The sequence below is a fragment of the Rhinolophus ferrumequinum genome, chromosome 3 (assembly GCF_004115265.2).
Source record: "Rhinolophus ferrumequinum isolate MPI-CBG mRhiFer1 chromosome 3, mRhiFer1_v1.p, whole genome shotgun sequence".
NCBI lineage: Eukaryota > Metazoa > Chordata > Mammalia > Chiroptera > Rhinolophidae > Rhinolophus > Rhinolophus ferrumequinum.
The window spans coordinates 63,553,459-63,570,712 of NC_046286.1; the positions used below are offsets into that span (position 1 = coordinate 63,553,459).

The window sequence follows — 17,254 nt, forward strand, 5'->3', positions numbered from 1 at the left end:
TATTTTATAGTTAATAAGTATTTGTCTTCCCTATGGTGACATATCAAGGTTGAACTATCTCATCTTACAATTGAGCCTTGTTTAAGAGGTTAGGTAGACAGATATAGTAGAATATGAATACATATATATGTATATGTATATATACATATACATGTATGTATATATTTTTAGAGACCAGATGAACATGATATATATTTTTTTCTAAAATTATTAATGTGAGGGTATTGTTGATAATACTTTAAAAACAGAGAAGAAAACGTCCCTGTTCAGAAAACGTAACTTCATCACTTCATCCTCTGGGAAATAAAACTATGTAAATGAAAACTCAGTCATTCCTAAAGAGTATTTAGAATTTAGATCCTAGACCTTAAACCTTTTAGGGTCATTAGAGATACTTTTTTGTCCATGTCATTTTAGAAATGAGTTCTCAGTTTCAGAAAAGTGAAAGGAGTTGCTTAAAGTTGCACAGCAGTTAGTGGTAGAACCCAGACTAGAACACAAGTCTCCCAAAACACAATTCTAGCCTGTATTATACATATATACGAGTACATATATTATACAATATACAAATATTTTTACATATATAGCCAGACCCTAAAAACTGTAATTCTATTTAGAATCATAGTCATGTGTTGTACAAAGTTGTTTCATTAGAAAGTTCTACTGCACGAATAAAACTTTCAAGATTATGTCAAAAAGGATTGTTTAACTATCTGGCTTTAATCCTTTAATACAAAGTAGTCTGTTACATTTATCTAATATTGTATCTAACGAGCTTTCTTGATGTCCCTGGAAGCAACTGCCCATATTATTATAAATTAATATACATCTGTCTCCTTTGAGATAAGTGAAACACAATCTTACAAAAGAGTAAACATTTTATTATTTGTACATGAATCCATTTGGTCTGCAGCCACACAAGCATCTGCCGAAATCAGAAAAGTAGGCTTAAGCACGGGAGGGTGTTTGTGGTCATTTACATTGATTGCAACCTCACTTATATGATCTACCTGCTAAGCAGTGAGAGGCCCAGAATGGATGTACCAGCCTGTCTGGAGGAACAGGCAGTGGGTGTAAGAAGCAGAGAATACAGAGCAGCCATGACCGTTTCAAAGATAGGGTATGTGGAGGTCTCAGGAGGAAGAGTACTTTGCAGAACAGGTCTTCTGGGGTTGGAGGGCCCCTCAAGGGAGAGACTGAAAACAGCCATGAATGCTGCCAACCAGCCTCAGCTAGAAGAGTGTCTGTCAGCACTGGGCCCCAGACATGGCATGGCCCCAGAGATCTGGGGGTGAAAGGTGTCACAAGGGTATCACCTGCAGGGTGGGCAGAGGCCCCCGGGGAGGAGCCACATACTCTTCCTCTCTGAGCAGCCGCAGAAGGATGTTTTTTTTATTCTTAGGCCAGCTGTAGACATGAGTGTTCTGAAGCCAGGTGGGCACATGCTCCTATGGGAGAGAGAATGACGGGAGCAAAGGCCATTAGAGAAAAACCTGGATTCCAGATTCCCCAGTTCCCAAACATCTATGGCTTTCCCTTCAGGGGTGTTTCCGACCAAACGATCCTGGGTGTTGCGCTATTTTGCTTTTGGAAGGGGTTAGCCTGTGACATGCTCTTGGCTTCGGGTGCAAGCTGTAGATCTCATTATGGAAACCACATGTGCACAGCATTTTCTGTCAGTCTCCCAGACTACCTGCCCTTTGCATTTCAACGTGCTTTTCACCACCCTCACATAAAAGGGGTAGGACCGAGGTCATGCAGAGTGATGCGAATTCCCCTGTGTCTTTGTAAGAGGTATGCCAAGGCTGTGGGCTTAATCTAATTCATTATCCTTTCACTTCAGCCACAGGTCTGGCCTGCAGCAGAAGGAGCCCACTAGACCGCATCAGGCAAAGGCAGAAACCATGAGCTGGCGGGTGTGGGGGTGCAGTTTCAGACTGCCCTCACGGAGCGGACATTCTGTGGGGGAAAGACAGATAATGAATGGGTAAAAGGCATAGCGTGTTCATTGGTGATACATGCTGTGGAGAAAAATAAAACAGAGAGAGGCTAGGCAGTGCTGGGGCTGGGATGAAAGGTGTGTGGTTTTAAATAGAGTGTTTAGGAAAAGAGTGGATGGAGGGAGCAAGCTTTATGGAGGTCTGGGTGCAGGCAGACTGAAGAGCCAGTGCAAAGACACTGGTGGGAGAGTGCCTGGCCTGTTTATGGAGAAATAAGGCCAGTGTGGCTAGAGAGGAGTGAGTGAGAAAGAGTAGGTGAGGGGCTCTGGAAGTAGAGGGGCTGTGTCAGACAGGGCCTTGCAGGTTTTTCTCTGAGTAGATGGTTCTCCTTTGGGGACTGCAAGATGAGCCTAGAAGTGGTACCTGCTATGTGTCAGGTATCTTGCTGGGGATCGATGACATCCAAATGAAAAAGACACAGTTACTGCCTTGAAGAGTTTGGAGTCTTATGATGGAGTCCAAATATAAAGAAAAAGAAACTATTTTCTAGGCAATGGCGTACCCAGGGGCCAGGCGGTGGGAGCAGTCTGCCTCAGCACAGGCAACAAAAGGGATTGTCTGAAGAAGTTTTAAAAATGTTAATAAAACGAACCGAAAGTTGGTCTGTTTTTCCTATCCCCACGCTCTAGTGATTCTAAACAATTACTCCCAGCGCCTCTACCCACAGTAACCACATCCACTGACTCAAGGTATGTAAGAGCCTCAAGAGAGGGACAACTCAATCTACCGGCATGGGGAAGAGCAGAAGAGGCTAGAGGGACTGGATAATATCACGATAAGCAAGAGTTCACTAGACAGATAAGAGTATTGCGAGCAGAGGGAACAGAAAGTGCCACGGCACAGAAACATGAAAGAACATGGCGGGTGTGAGGGCATGCTGCGACAGTCCAGTGTGACCAAAACACAGTCAAGTCATCTGTGCACGTGGGCATAAGGGAGAGAAGGCTGAGCAAGGGGGCACGGCCCCCTTCTAAGGGCCTCCCTCGTATGTCATACTAAGAAAGGTGGATATGATCTTGTAGTCAGCGGGAAACCACCACGAAATGTCTAAGCTGGGGAGAGAGAGATCAGATCGACATTTTGGATGTTCCCCTCTGATGGTAGAGCAGAGGCTGGCTCGTGTACGGTCAGAGTGGAGATCGGGAGCTCGGTAAGAAGGTCTTACAGTGAGAGGAGAGCAGTAGGAGCCTGGGCAAAGGACGCAAAGGCACACATTGTGCAGCTTGTGAACTGTGCAAGCCTCGTGTCCCAGTCCCATAAATGGAACCCTCCCTCGTCCAGGGTGGAAGGCTCAACGCAGCCCTGACATCTCGGGCTCCTCCAGGCCGAGGCTGGGCCTGAGCCGAGGGTGTTGTGCTCTGACTCTGCAGACATTGACAACACCAGTTTCCCTCTGCCAAGCCTGGCGCATGGCCTCAGCAGGGCTTTGCCCCCAAATCTGCTGGCACACCCTTCTGGTGCAAAATCCCTCCTATGAACCCCAGCAAAGTTCACTTTGGTAATTGTGTAGGTGTAATTCCTGTATTCTACAGCTCTGCGAGCTGAGCCATATGCAACGAAATACTCCTGTGGAACAGCCAGCAAAAAGTGTACACATGTTGACTTTTATGTACAAGAGATAAGAAGTATCAGATGATCAGCCTTTTCCTCTCTCACGAGTTGAAACGCAAACTACTTCTTTATGTGTAACTGCTGTTTGAACAATTAGGCCCAGAGACGGGCTATCAGATAATGCTTCAAAACCTTCCCGATTCCTGCTGCTGAACTGAGTGCTACAACTTGTTGATCTTTCTGGCAACACTGTTATCTCTAAGAAGAGATAAAGAGTTGACAAGATTTTCCACTTAAAATCCCAGATGCCAAACAAAGCAGAGCTTGAATTCGAACGTTTGTTTGTTTACCTTCTTAGCATTTGGGAAGAGCACAGGGATGAACCTGAAATTCATGCTTCCTTGTTTTATGAACTCAATCTGCATCTGGAACAGAACAAATGGAAGGTTTAATTTCAGGAACGAAGATGAAGAGGTAATGGTACCCACAATCATGCAAGCCTGCACAGCATCTTTATTCTGATGCCCTCATTTGAGTGCCACTCACTTACAATTTTAAGCTCTCCCAACTACACATCTATGCCATTCACTCATTCCTTCATTGAAGGCCTATTAAAGTCACTCTCTGTGCTAGACTTTGGGTTTCAAGGATTAGGATACCTTCCAGGGTCTACTGAGCTGGCTGGCATCAGCTCACAAAAGCATGATAAGCATCCCTCTTCCCAATTGTGTGTTCAGGGACTTCACATTGGTAGCTTGAAATTGGCCAGGGTGAGAGTATTTATACCATGGAAATTGACAAATGCTACCAATCAGGATTTTCTTATTTTTCATTTTGGAGAACCAGTTTACCAGAACACCGCTGATACAATCCCCACCCTCACAAAGCCAGCAGTTAGCGATCAATCAGAAAGGTAAATTGCCAACCACAGTGCAGTGTGAAAAGTATGAACAAATTGCTGTGGAAGCCCCAAATGGGGGCCATCCATTCCACACGAGTGCTTTGAAGGATCGTTACCAGGGAGGTATCATTTGAATACCGAAAGAAGAATTTGGTCAGGCAGGGAAAATGGGGGTGAGGAAGAACGTTTGCAGCAGAGGGAAGAGCACGAGCAAATGTGTGGCGGTCTGAAAGCATGTTAGTGGGTCGGGAACAGCTAGTAGTGCACCGCAGCCAGCGCACAGAATAGGCCTAGGAGGGAGTGGAAGACGAGGCCAGGTCAGCTGGGAAGAGCTCTGTCTGCCAAGCTGTAGGTTTCCCACACCAGTTCCAATGGGCTCTGACACTGCAGTGGTCCAAAAAGATTTAGCTGCCAGGAAGTCTATCAAAACCAGAATTTTCATCTGAGAGGAGGCAGAGTCTTCCAAATCCTGTGACCAGTACAAGGTTTTCAGTCCTCTGATGATACGCAGATGAGGAATGAAGTGTTCCCAACTATTTCATCTTCCCACTGATTTTTATTACCGAGGCGTCTTCGTCGGGCATGGGAATAAAAACAGAACCGAGAAGAATGTGCCAGTGGTGATGACTTGTTATTGAAATCACCAAAGAAACCGCTCGTAAAAGCACACTCTTACACTCACACTTACTTGCATACACGCACATTCATACAGCACACACAAACCCTCCACAGGGTGCTTTCTCAGAATCACCTCCCTTTAAAAATCAGAAGGCAACACCGAAAGCATATTTCAAAATGACCCAAGTACTGTGCACCTAAAAGCACAACCACACTGGTACAAACACATGAAAGGAAGGGCATAGGGTTTATAGGTTAAAAGTGAAGAACTGCATTTAGTTTCTGACTTCCAGGACACTGTATACGGTAGAATTTTTATTTGTTCACTAAGCTACTCAATCTGCCGAAGGGCCAGCCAGCCAGCAGCAGTGCGTGTTTACATTTCCAGATATACTGGCTTTCTGTGAAGTCGGCGGCTCTGTGATGCAGTTACTCGTGGGCATCTCTTCACTCCGTCGTGGAGTTTTCTGCGGCCTGGAGCGGACCAGGAAGGAGCTCGGTAGGCAGAAGGCACATCGGTATCTGGCCTCTTCAACTCCTTCAGTGATGAGCAAGGGCCCAAGCCATCATTGCCCTAATTAATCGAGTTTGGACAATCTGGTTCATAGCTGGGCACAGGCAGACAAGCTCTGGGGTTGAGCTGTGTAGTACTGCCTGGCATTGCCACACACCAACAGAGCTTGACAAGTTTCCTTAGAAACTGGCAGGGACCTGGAACCCTTCCCACACATCAGCTGTCAGCTCCCGTTACTGGCACTTCCTAGAGATGCAGACAGGACATCCAGTGCTTTGGGGCCATGCAGACATGCAGCAGACAGCCAAGGGATGGCAGCACCCAGAGATAGGCGTGACCTTTTAGGGCAGAAATGGTACCTTTTCTGGGCTGTCAAACTGGGAGAGGATGGAACAGGAGGGAGCCGTCTCCTGACTGCTTGGCCTTACTCTTTTGACGGCACTACCTTGTCTCGGTTTTTACTTTGGGTTGGTTCTGAGCTCAAGTAAGTGGTCGGCACTTGGCAGAAGAGGAGACAGAGACCCTAAAGACCCAGATGGGGAACCCGCCCAACCTTTTTCCTGTGCTTCTGACCCACAGGACAGACCTGATTTAAGTCAGCTTCCTTCAAGGTAAAGCTGCAAATCCCTTGACTACTTGCCTCCCTCCTGCCTTGTGCTGCTTGCTTACTCCACCTGGACCACTTTTGCTTCCTGCTCCATCTTCCTGGCCTAGTCAGTGATCCTTTCTGCCCACGCCAGGTGCCTTCCCCCATGCCGTGCAATGTTAGGGCTGAAAGGAAGCTTACAAGTTCTAGTCCAGTAATTTTCAAGCCTTTTTAAATCTCAGATTCCTTGGCAAACAAACAAGCCTGAGAAAGGCAGACCAGCTCTGGGATGGGAGGCCCAGAGCACCTGCACCCCCAGCACATACAGGCACCCAAGAGGGACTCCACAGGGGAGTCTGAAAGTCACAAGTCTAGTCCGGCATCCTAGTCAATCAGGAACTGTCTCCATCGTGTTTCTATGATCATGGAAAGCAGGATGACTGCCAGCCCATGAAACAGCCAGTTCCAAAGAAGGGTGATATTTTCAGAATGTTCTATCCGATGCTGAGTACGTCTAACTCCCTATCAATTTCTCCCACTGGTTTTAGTTTGACCACGCCCCATAGTTTAGTGTCGCAATGGACTGATCCTCACCTATCATGAGCTAAGAACAATTGCTTCCTTTGATTGAGCGTCTGATACATGCCATACACGTCACATTTATTTCATTTACTCTTCACAGCAGCACGATAAGTGTTAGTGACCCATTTTAGGAATAGGGACATGAGGCACAAGAGGTTTAAGCAGCCGGCCTGTGGTCACACCTATAGGTGAGCAAGCTGAATTTGAGCTAAGTCTCTCCCACACAACAGCATGAGTCCCGTTCACTAGGCTATTGTGCCCCTCTGCACGAGCTGGGGACAGGATATGATACAGATGCAGGACCCCGCTGTCGGGAGCCTCCAGCCTTGTCTCCCACCCTTCCTAGGACTTCGTACTTGTTGGTAAACAACCAAGCTGCTTTCCAGAACCTGGGAACTTAGAGACCACAGGTTAAACTCCCCTTGTTACTGATAGGAACACTGAGTCCCAGGGGTGTGGTGGCCTGCCCAAAGCCCCAAAGGGAGACAGAGCAGAACCAACATCCCCCTCTCCTGCCTAGGCTTCTTCACGCATCATCATGGCCCTTCAGGTGGTCTCTAGTGAAGGACAGGCCTTCACAGAAGAAAGAACGGGTGTCTCCGAGGGCCAGCAAGGGGCTGCCGTGCCCTCGCCACTCACCATCCGATGGATGTACTTAGTATGTAAGCCGTGCTCATCCTCATCCAGCTGCGACTCCGCGCCTTCCACATCCTGTTTGTATTTGGGGCTGATTGCTACGATTATCATCACTGTCTTCTGTTAATGAGAAGGAGAAAGCATGTTTATGAAAGTGTCAAGTGTGGTCCATTTGGTGATGGCAGTCTGGAACCCGACCAGCAGGACTGTAAGCATTCCCTGACACACGTGAGGATGGAGGGCCAGGCTCGCTCTCCATGGAAAGGGAAAGGCACTGGCCCCTACTCGGGCAGATGTCTGCCTCCCCTTCTCCCCTCCGTCTCCCTCCCTGGTTCCCTTCAAACGCGCAGAGCAAACGGCTCCAAGAGGAGCTCTCCTAAATGGATGAGATTTTGCCCACCATCTTCCACAACCAACCACCACTAATAAATGTCTAATGAAAGCCTGATTCACTAAGTGATTCTGCATCGTGGCAGAAAGGCTCAGCAACGCCAGTGATGGAATACCCCTCCCTCCCGCAGCTGGATCTGAGCTGCCAGTCACTGCACTCCTGACTGCCAGGCTTGTGGCACGTGCGTCAGCAGTCAGGAGGACCCGACCCTTCAGCACAAAGCAAACATCAGGCTGCAGACAAAAGGAAAAGCCACACAACCCCAGCCTGCTGAGACTCTGTCCCCCACCACTCCCTCCGAAAGAAGCAGCCAGAAGCCACCAAAGCGCCGACATGGACACGCTGGCAGCAATCAATTTCTATCTTGTTAAAGCACAAAGTGCCCGGGAAAGCTCTTCAGCCCAATCCTATGAAACACTTGGGGTGGCCTCAGATTAAATTGAATTCTGCCGCTTCCTTCCCACTCCTGCCTTCCTTTCCTCCTTTCTTATTCTAGTCAAAAAATTGTTTGCTCTGATTGTTATCAACCACCTGTGTCTGGGTTGACCGTTTATTTCCTGCCTGTGCATGTCCCGGAGGGCGACCCTATCTTTCCTTTCCAATTCTTTGTACCGCTGCCAACAAGGGAGGCTCTGTTGGGACTTTCTCAGCTTTGGACTTGGGGGGTATGCCAGTGCTTCTTTCATAAAATAACTTCATAAGCTCATTGTCTTTCTCACCAGAAACTGAGCTCAGAATTTTGGAAAGTACTTACATCTCTAAGGTAGCGTTCCATCCACTTGATGATATCAATGCCTCGAATTCTATCCTCAAATATGTCGATCTAAATAAAAGAAAAAAAAAGAAAAAGAAAAAGATGTGGGAGGTGGCTCTTAATGAGAAGCTTTCTCTAGATGCAGTGCTAAACACAAGATACTACATACATTTACAACTCAAAACGTCAGAAATGCATTTTGCAGGAAGGCGCATGTTAAGTCTAAAAAACAAAATACAATTTTATTAAAATGTGCCCTATTTCAACATCAGCAGGCATTTAAGTATTTAATATCCATAATTAGGATAGTGGTGGTATGCATCAAAATGTATCGTTGCCTACACAATAATTATGTTTTAAAAATCTGAGAGACATAGACCACCAAGTTGGATATAAACCATTAATATACTATATACAATATACTATATATCTATATATACACAATATACTACACTATTTATATATATATATATATAAATATATATATAATATATATATCTGTAATTTGAAAGGCAAACATGATTCTGGAACATTTTAATGGATGCATGGTATGCAAGTACTGACATACAATTGTACTTTACTTGCATTAGCCAGGTCATTATTATGGTATTATGTCCACTTTCAATCTATATGTTTAAAACGGATTGTATGAAACTTGGAGCAAAGCCAAGGAACAGTCACAAAAACAATTACTGAGATGGTGGGGTAAAGGTTTACGATGAAAATCAAGAAGCAGAACTCTTGGGTCTTGAAAAGACAATATTAAATATCAAGTCTTTGAAGGAATGTGGGAAGGGAAAAAAGCCAGATATTTTCTGTTTTACAGAAGACCAAATAAGAAGGCCTTTCTTGGGTTCAGGTTTGTCCTGCAACCAGAGAACAGTGCGTGTGTACCAGGTGCTCTTGATTGGAAGGGGGACTATCTCCTGGAAAGGGTGACTCAGGGAGAGTGTCTCTGAGAAAGGGTCATTTCATTCAGCCGCACCGCTCCATCAGTCGTCCTAAATATCACTCCGCTTTTTAGGACTGATTAAGTGCTAATCATTCAGCAAGCTTCCCAGGCCATCTGTGCTCCAGCCTTACCTCTCTTCCTCACATGCCCTGCCTACTTTACTCCCCACATTGGTATCCCTGTACTGCACCCTAAAAGCACAACACAAGCCTCCCCGCTGTCTGAATCGTCCCAGTACACGGACTTCCTCCTCCTTACCCCACCGTGACCACTAGTGGTACCGGACCATTCACACATGATAACATTCTTTCATTTACTAAATGTCTCCTGTATGTCGCCTTATCTCTTCAGCCTGGTTCTAAGCATCTTATGCCATGAGATTGTGCTTCGTGTACACCAAACCCTCACATACATACAGTACATAATATGAGTTCAGACTATGCTTCTTCACTAAGGGGACACGCAAATGGAATGGCATTCCTTTTGGTTTGGATGACCATGTCTTACTTTCAAACGTTGATGACCACTGACTACGTCAAGTAACTTTGAGAAAGCTTTGGCAGCGCTCTGGGACTGTGTCAGTACCCCATTTCTGTTATACAAGACAGAAGCACTGTAGTGTTGGGTCTGAGAAGAGACAGCTTGGTTCTACTCTTGGTTCCACTGTTGGCTTCTGCACTTTCCCTTTACTTGACTTTGGAAACATTACTACAACTCTCTAAGTCTCATTATCTGCATTTGTAATATGTGGTTAGTAAGCCTACTTCCTAGGGTGGATGTCAGGATTAAAATGAGTTAACATGGAAAAGGCCTATCATCATGCCAGGCATGATGTAAGTACTCAATAAATGGTTATTAGTATTATTACCCCAGCACCTAAATTACTCCCTGCTGCTGAGGTGAACATTCTGCGAGGCGCAGTGTGCTTGATATCTTCCCTTTGTCTCTCCACGTCTCTGCCCAAGTCCACCGCTTCTGTCAGGCCAACTTCTCCACGTAGCCATTATTATGGGCCAAACTATATCCCTCAAAATTTGTAAGTTGAAGTTTTAACCCCCACTGCCTCAGAATGTGAATCTATTTGGAGATAGGGCCTCTCAAGAAGTAATTATGGTAAAAGTGGTCCTATGGGTGGGCCCTGATCCAACACGACTGGTGTCCTGTTAAAAGATTAGGACGCACCCAGGAAAGAACCCGGTGGACATAGAAGGAGAAGACGGTCAGCTACAAGCCCAGGAAGAAGCCTCAAAATGAAATCAATCCTGCCAACACCTTGATCTTGAACGTTTAGCCTCCAGAACTGTGAGGAAATAAATTTGTTGTTTAAGCCCCCCAGCCTGTGGTACTTTATGGCAGCCGTAGCAAACCAACACAGCCACCCTCTTCAGGCTGCAGTAACCGCTGGTCCTTGGCTTCTTTAGACAGAGGGATGCTAGCAGCAACCTGCTTTTGCTTGTCCCAGGACAGTGCACGATTCCCTGTGAATCCCCTAAAACTTACCGAGAGCTTTGAAAATAGTACCTTTTTAAAACTCTCCTTCAATTACCCATTAAGTTTTTTCTCCACTAAGGGGATCTTAATGTATCAATCTAGTAACTTAGCTGTCAGGACTGGGATCTGTCATTCTACCACAAGGCTTCATAGTGATGAGTGGTAAGGAGAGATTTCAATTCTGCCCAAGCAGCCCGATTGTTAGGGTCACAACAACCTGTCTTCTTGTCCAAGGGCAATCAGTATGCTTATTTGGAAATCATCAAAAATGAGATATTTTCTGAAATGTTGGCCTTTGGTCCTGTAATTTGATTTTATGTCATGGTTATTACAGTGCTTTCTTATTCCAGAAATGAGAAATTGAAATGTTGGTCTCTACATAGTCATGAAGTTGGAGTGTATAAATGGGATGCTTTTTAAAAATTTCTAGAAACTCTCATTTAAAAAAAAAAAATTATAGAATAAAAATATTCAAATAAAAACTCCTGTTAATGTCAAGTAATCTTTAAAATTGACGTTTAGTTACAAAGTATTCCCTCCTTATCCTTCAACATTCCTATTCATAGACATTTCCCTTAATTTTTCACCACTGTCTAGAATTCACTGTCACTAAATATCCCAAGGAGACCTCTGGGAAGGAAAAGAAGTGATCTCAGTGTTTGAATAAAGCCCGTCCTCCATATAGGCTCCTGTGGAATTTTATTTATCCTAAAGAAAACCTTACGCAGGTTTAAGGGGTGCTGTTGCAAGGCACTGCAGGGGCGCTTGAGGCATGTGTGCTTCCTGATATTTCTTGAGCCAAGACCACAGTGAACTGCAGGGTCGGGGTGTCTACCTCACCTAGAACTAGACCAGCCGAGAACCTGGCTATGTAGTCCCTATCGAGAAGTGTGTCTGCTGGACCAAGATGTGGAATGGCACCCATGCACAGTGGGGGACACAGGCTGCAGAGATTCTGCTTCAAACCTCACAGCCCAGTGTCCAACAAAGGGCTTTGTGAAATAAACACGGGGCCTGGTAAAGCGTGCAGCTTCCTGCATCACAGGAAGCACAGCCAAAGCAGGCATGATTGATGAAAAAAGGGGAACGGCACAAAGTGCAGCAAAAGGCTGGCGTTTCCTTCAGGCCAGGGACTAACTACGTATGTGGTCGGCTTTAACACCCTTCTGGCTGTTCCGAGGTACTCAGGATCACTCAAAAAGTATGCAGGAAAAACATGCTGGAGACGGGATAGTTTCATGTCTAGAAAATAATTACCTAAAGTCATAGCTTTTAGTTCATAATCCCATACATCAAATACTATAGTTTAAAACATCAACAAATAGTTATACTTTTTCTCCTTTTGTTTTTCTTCTCCTTGTACTCACTTTAATTGTTCAGTCTTCTCTTTGGATGAAATACTTACTGCAGTTTGGAAGCCATTTACCAACAAAAAGTTCACGAATTTCACCACCTCCATGGCTGTGTCCATAGAATATGTGATAAAAACTTTCCCTAAGAGAGATATTTTTCACATTAGAAACTAGTGAAATAATAATTACATTCTGAACAACACTTGTAAATTATACGCAATGTCTTTTGTTTTCAAGAATAGTGAAGGGAAACCTCTGGATGGAGGTTATGCCTGCAGCAGTGTGGATTACTGTCGTTGGGACAGTGACCAGCAGGCCCCAAAGAACAGGGGGTCTGCCCAAGGGCATGCAGACTGCTCAGGTGCATGGCAAGAAGAGGCACAGGGGGGACTGCTGGCAGTCTGAGTCAAGCCGAGGAGACCTTCTGGAAAACCCCATGATGCATTAACGAAAAATCCATCACCCAGAACCTGTGGGTCCTTAAGATCAGGCGCTTCGCCACCTGGTTTCTTAGAGAAACTTGGCCCTGTGCCTAAGGAATGCTCGCACAGCAGGCCTAGAAGCTGAGTTTTAGGAAGGGGCCAACTGCAGTGTCTGTCCTCTTTTGATCTCATGATGCTCTAGCTGCCCTGAACTCTTGCTTGACAAGGAGCAAGAGAGGGGAGACGGCAAGTGGTTTCCCACCCTCTCCTCCCCGCCATCCAGTCACAGGTGGGGCAAAGGCCAGGAAGTTGGAGTAGACGAAAGCACAACTGAGAAATGGTAGTAAAACTGCAGCAGCTGGAAGGACAGACACCGCCTCTGGGCGCTCATCACTGACTCCCTCGCTCCTCCCTAGGTCAGCTTAGAGCACAGACAGAATGGTGCTCAGACACTTGACCCAGGCAGCAGGAGAACCCATGTTTCCTCAGGCTTCAGCCTTGGGGAAACTGTCTGGCTAGCGTGTTAATGTGCTAGATGAATAATCTCTGTCTGTTGGTTTTTAGTCTGGAAGAGATCCGCTAAATCTCAGAAAGCCCCTGGGGCAGAGGGTGGAGAAGAAAGGGGAGCTGGAGAGAAAATATGAATCTGTCTGTATTCATGCATGCTTCAGTCTTGTTTTTTGAAACACACCTCTTATAAATATGTATTTTCTGTTGGAAAAAAAAAAAAAGAAACACATTTCAAATTGAAGCGTGTACAACGGTCACATCGGCTCATTAAAAGCAGTCAGTCATATTGATGGCACTCAAGTTATTTTCTTCTCAACACCTAATATTCAACCAATTCCTGTGGAAGAATTTTAGGACTCTCTTTGTAGACTATGGTAAGATAAATGTGATCTATAAATTGACACCAGAACTATATCCTAGGCAGGGTAGCATCCATTCTGCAGAAACGCTCAAAATTAAAATGTGGAAGACTTTAATATTAAAAACACTTTTATGACTGCAAAACAACAAAGGATCTTTGTAATAGAAATCTTTCGAGTCCTAACTGACTTAAGAGCATAGATCCACAATAGGAATTAGCAAATAGAAAGGGTTTCATTTTCAAGTTTGGTTCAAAGCAGTGCCCAGATTTGGACAGGACTTCTTAGAATTACCTGAGTTTCTCTAGCAAGCACCACAGAATATAACAATTTCACAAGCAGCGGCTGGTTTCTTAAGATTTCTGGAACTTAGTGTCCCGGCTAACCTTAGCAAGAGAACATTTTCGTGATATTTCAAGATTTCTGTTTCTGGCTAAAAAATGTGGAAAACGAACCATCACCTGATACTTAGCCGAATGTTTCTTTAAATAAAAGGCTTAGTTTGCATCTGGTTGTAAGACAGTATGGAGAATGTGAGACCGCTTTTTCCCCAAAAGATTGCTCATCCTACAGGAAATGACCTTGTTCTCGATGGCTGCTGCTAATTTATGGTGAGATGCTAGGTCCCTGGCCAATACCACATGATCATCCGATCAATTTACCCAGAGACAAGTCCACTGAGAAGCATCGTTTAGAAGAGGGAAAAAGCATTGGGGTTATTTGTTGTTGAAGTGTATGCTTAAGAAAGTCTAGTGGGAAGCAGTTTGTGAGTATCTCTGGCAGTGTTAGAATCACTAAAAACATTCATTCATACAAAATGCTGCTTACATTTTTAGCAAAAGGTAATTTTGTTGAAATTTGTATAGGAGAAATATCCAAGGTTATGGATGAATAATCATGAAGTACTCTCAAAGTATAAGACCGGACAAGAAGAAGGAAAGAAAAAAACAACAACATTGCAAACAACTTACGCAATTCTTCTGGCAAATTGCTTATTTTCAGAGTTCCTCTGGCTGGAAGGTTACTAGGAGGTCTAGGGACAGCAGCTGGGGACGGAGCCTGGGGACCCTGTGGTCTCAAGTCTGCAGGACACTCCAAGGAATCCTTGGCAGCTCCAGCTCTATTAGGTGGCTGGTAAAACAGCTGGTCCCTGGAAAGGAATACATTTACAATAAAATTTTCATTTTTAACACAAGGTACATCTTGTAGAACAGAAATGGTTAAGAGCCATGGGAAGACACCGGTGAGCTATTTCTCTCCTCTACTTCCATTTCTTTTCTGAGCCAGAGGGACAAGGGTTGCACTATGGAGTTACAGTCAATGAGCAAACAATTCGGCCGCTGCCATCGGGCCTGTGCTAGGGGTGAAAGAAGGAAGCAGGATTTGATCTCTTGATTCAAGAACCATCTAATTGGGAAGACAAGTCTCTTGCAAGGGCAGATAAAGTCACCAGGAAAACAGTATAACGGGTGACATACAAGGTTGGTGTTATAGGCATTTGAATTAAAAAACAGGACTTTTAGCTCATAATAGATAACACGTAATTATGTATCAAAAAGTAGAAAAGGTCATGTAGTTTTAAAAATATTTATGTTACTAGATGGATGAAACTCTGATTTTGAAAACCCTTTTAGAAAGTTTCTACCACATGGTTATACGGCATCTTTATTATTGTTTTAGTCGTCAGTATTTCTGTAAGAATAGTCGAACTCAATCATGAGAGATTTGGAAGGCTGACGGAAATGGAAACCGTGCTTCTGTCACTTTGGTGGTTTTGTTGGTAAGAGCTGTCAAAAGGGGCTGATTCCTCAGGAAGCGTCCCAGCGTCCCATTACTAGCTTCACAGTGTCAAGGTCAGGGCACGGGCATCCATTTTTGGCCAGTGTAGCGCTGGTGGCTACCTGATTCTGGATTGTCCTAGGGTAATGTGGCCTAGAATGGAGAGTTCCATAGTGGCTTTCTGATCTCTGCCTCTGACGGTGACAGAGGAAGCAGCCTCTTGGTGGACTGTTCTGTTACGTTTCTCTGGGATCATTTCTAGAAGAAGCCCAGCCCAAAGCTCGCTCTTCCCACCTCCCACAATTTTGTAAGCACCCAGTTCCCAAGTTATATTCCTTCTGCTTCAAATAACTAGAGTTGTTTCTGTTTTCTGCAACTGAATCCTAACTGGTAAGGGGACTACAATTGTGTCTGTAATGTTTTATTTCTTTAAAAAAAACGCTCTGAAGCAAATGTGGCAATATGTAAACATTTTTAAAAATCCAGGTAGGGGTAACGTGGATGTTTGCTATTTGTTGTGTATTTGAAATTATTTTATATTTTAAATTAAAAAAATGTTTTGATTACAAAATGTATATGTATATGCCAAATTTTTATAGATTGTTACTTATGCTTTCATAGTTTTACCCAAAAGAGTAGAGATTCTGAAAGTCTTATGTGATAGAATTTTAAATAAAATTACACAGAATCTCAACTACCCTATGTTTCTAAAATGTGCATATTTGAAGAAGTTATTTTTATTAATGTATTCCAAAAAATCCTATAAAACATGCCTTCATCTAATAGGGATCCAGTTCCATATCCTTTTTGCATTAAATTCCCTTATACCCCAAATTGCTTAGTTGTTATAAAAGATAACTGCTCATTTGATAAAGAAATGTTAAGGCCTTCATAATATTCTAAAACTTTCATATAAAACAGTATCGTGAAGATTAATGACAGAGTAAACTTCCTGTATTAAGGTTCTCTTTCAAATTATCAGTAGGAAGAGAATTAGCTTCATTACCTGACCTTGTTTTTCATTATCCTAAAATGATAAAAATAAATCCAAGGAGACCATAGCAGGCTTACATTGATGTTACAGAAGTAATTACTCCGTGCTTTATTTACAATTCTCCTATAAATCTAAAATTATTTCAAAATAAGTGTTTATTTTAAAAATTACTATTGCCTCCCCTGTTCAACACCAAATGTGTTTCATAAAGATACTTAAATTTTATTTGCTTTCTTAGAATTCTAGATATTTCTTCTGCAACAATACTTATCTGGTTGTAAATCACATTTTGCCTAATTCCATTATTCAAACCCTATGCGATTTTGTTTTTAAAAAAATAAAGGATTTATCTGGAAAGAAAATCTGAGGGCTTGTGGGCTTTTGAGTAAAGGGGAAAGCAGGGTGGGCTTTTGTAAAGAGCCCTCATTGTAAAGAGGGTGGGCTTTTTTTCTTTCAATGAAGTTTTTAAGCTAATTACTAATTTCTGTATTTCTGAAAAATCTGCTTTAATAGGACCTTCATATCTCATTCTATTCTCAAAACAAAATACAGTTTTACTGGGGCTGGCCTGGTGGCTCAGGCGGTTGGAGCTCCCCAATGCCAGATGGCTCAGTTGGTTGGAGTGCGGGCTCTCAACCACAAAGCTGCCAGTTCGACTCTTCAACTCCTGCAAGGGATGGTGGGCTGTGCCCCCTGCAACAAACAACGGCAACTGGACCTGGAGCTTTAGATGGACCCTCTACATCTAAGATTGAAAGGATAACAACTTGACTTGGAAAAAAGTCCTGGAAGTACACACTGTTCCCCAATAAAGTCCTGTTCCCCTTCCCCAAATAAAAAAATAATAATAAAAGCAAAACCT

The 17,254-nt window shown here is 43.9% G+C and overlaps 1 protein-coding gene across 2 annotated transcripts in view; it reads right to left on the reverse strand.

Annotated features, from left to right (window-relative positions):
* Nucleotides 1-728: 728 nt before the first annotated feature.
* The window catches only part of TRAF3IP2 (TRAF3 interacting protein 2), a 39,285-nt gene continuing 22,759 nt past the window's right edge, over nucleotides 729-17,254 (reverse strand). Inside the window, exons 4-9 of one of the 2 annotated variants that reach the window (XM_033102888.1) lie at nucleotides 14,591-14,769; nucleotides 12,382-12,470; nucleotides 8,534-8,602; nucleotides 7,392-7,508; nucleotides 3,902-3,976; nucleotides 729-1,448 (exon numbers count right to left, since the gene is read on the reverse strand). In XM_033102888.1, coding sequence (XP_032958779.1) covers nucleotides 1,302-1,448; nucleotides 3,902-3,976; nucleotides 7,392-7,508; nucleotides 8,534-8,602; nucleotides 12,382-12,470; nucleotides 14,591-14,769 — 676 coding nt within the window. In that variant the 3' untranslated portion in view covers nucleotides 729-1,301. The remainder of the gene's footprint in view (nucleotides 1,449-3,901; nucleotides 3,977-7,391; nucleotides 7,509-8,533; nucleotides 8,603-12,381; nucleotides 12,471-14,590; nucleotides 14,770-17,254) is intronic. The other variant, XM_033102886.1, reaches the window with a different exon arrangement.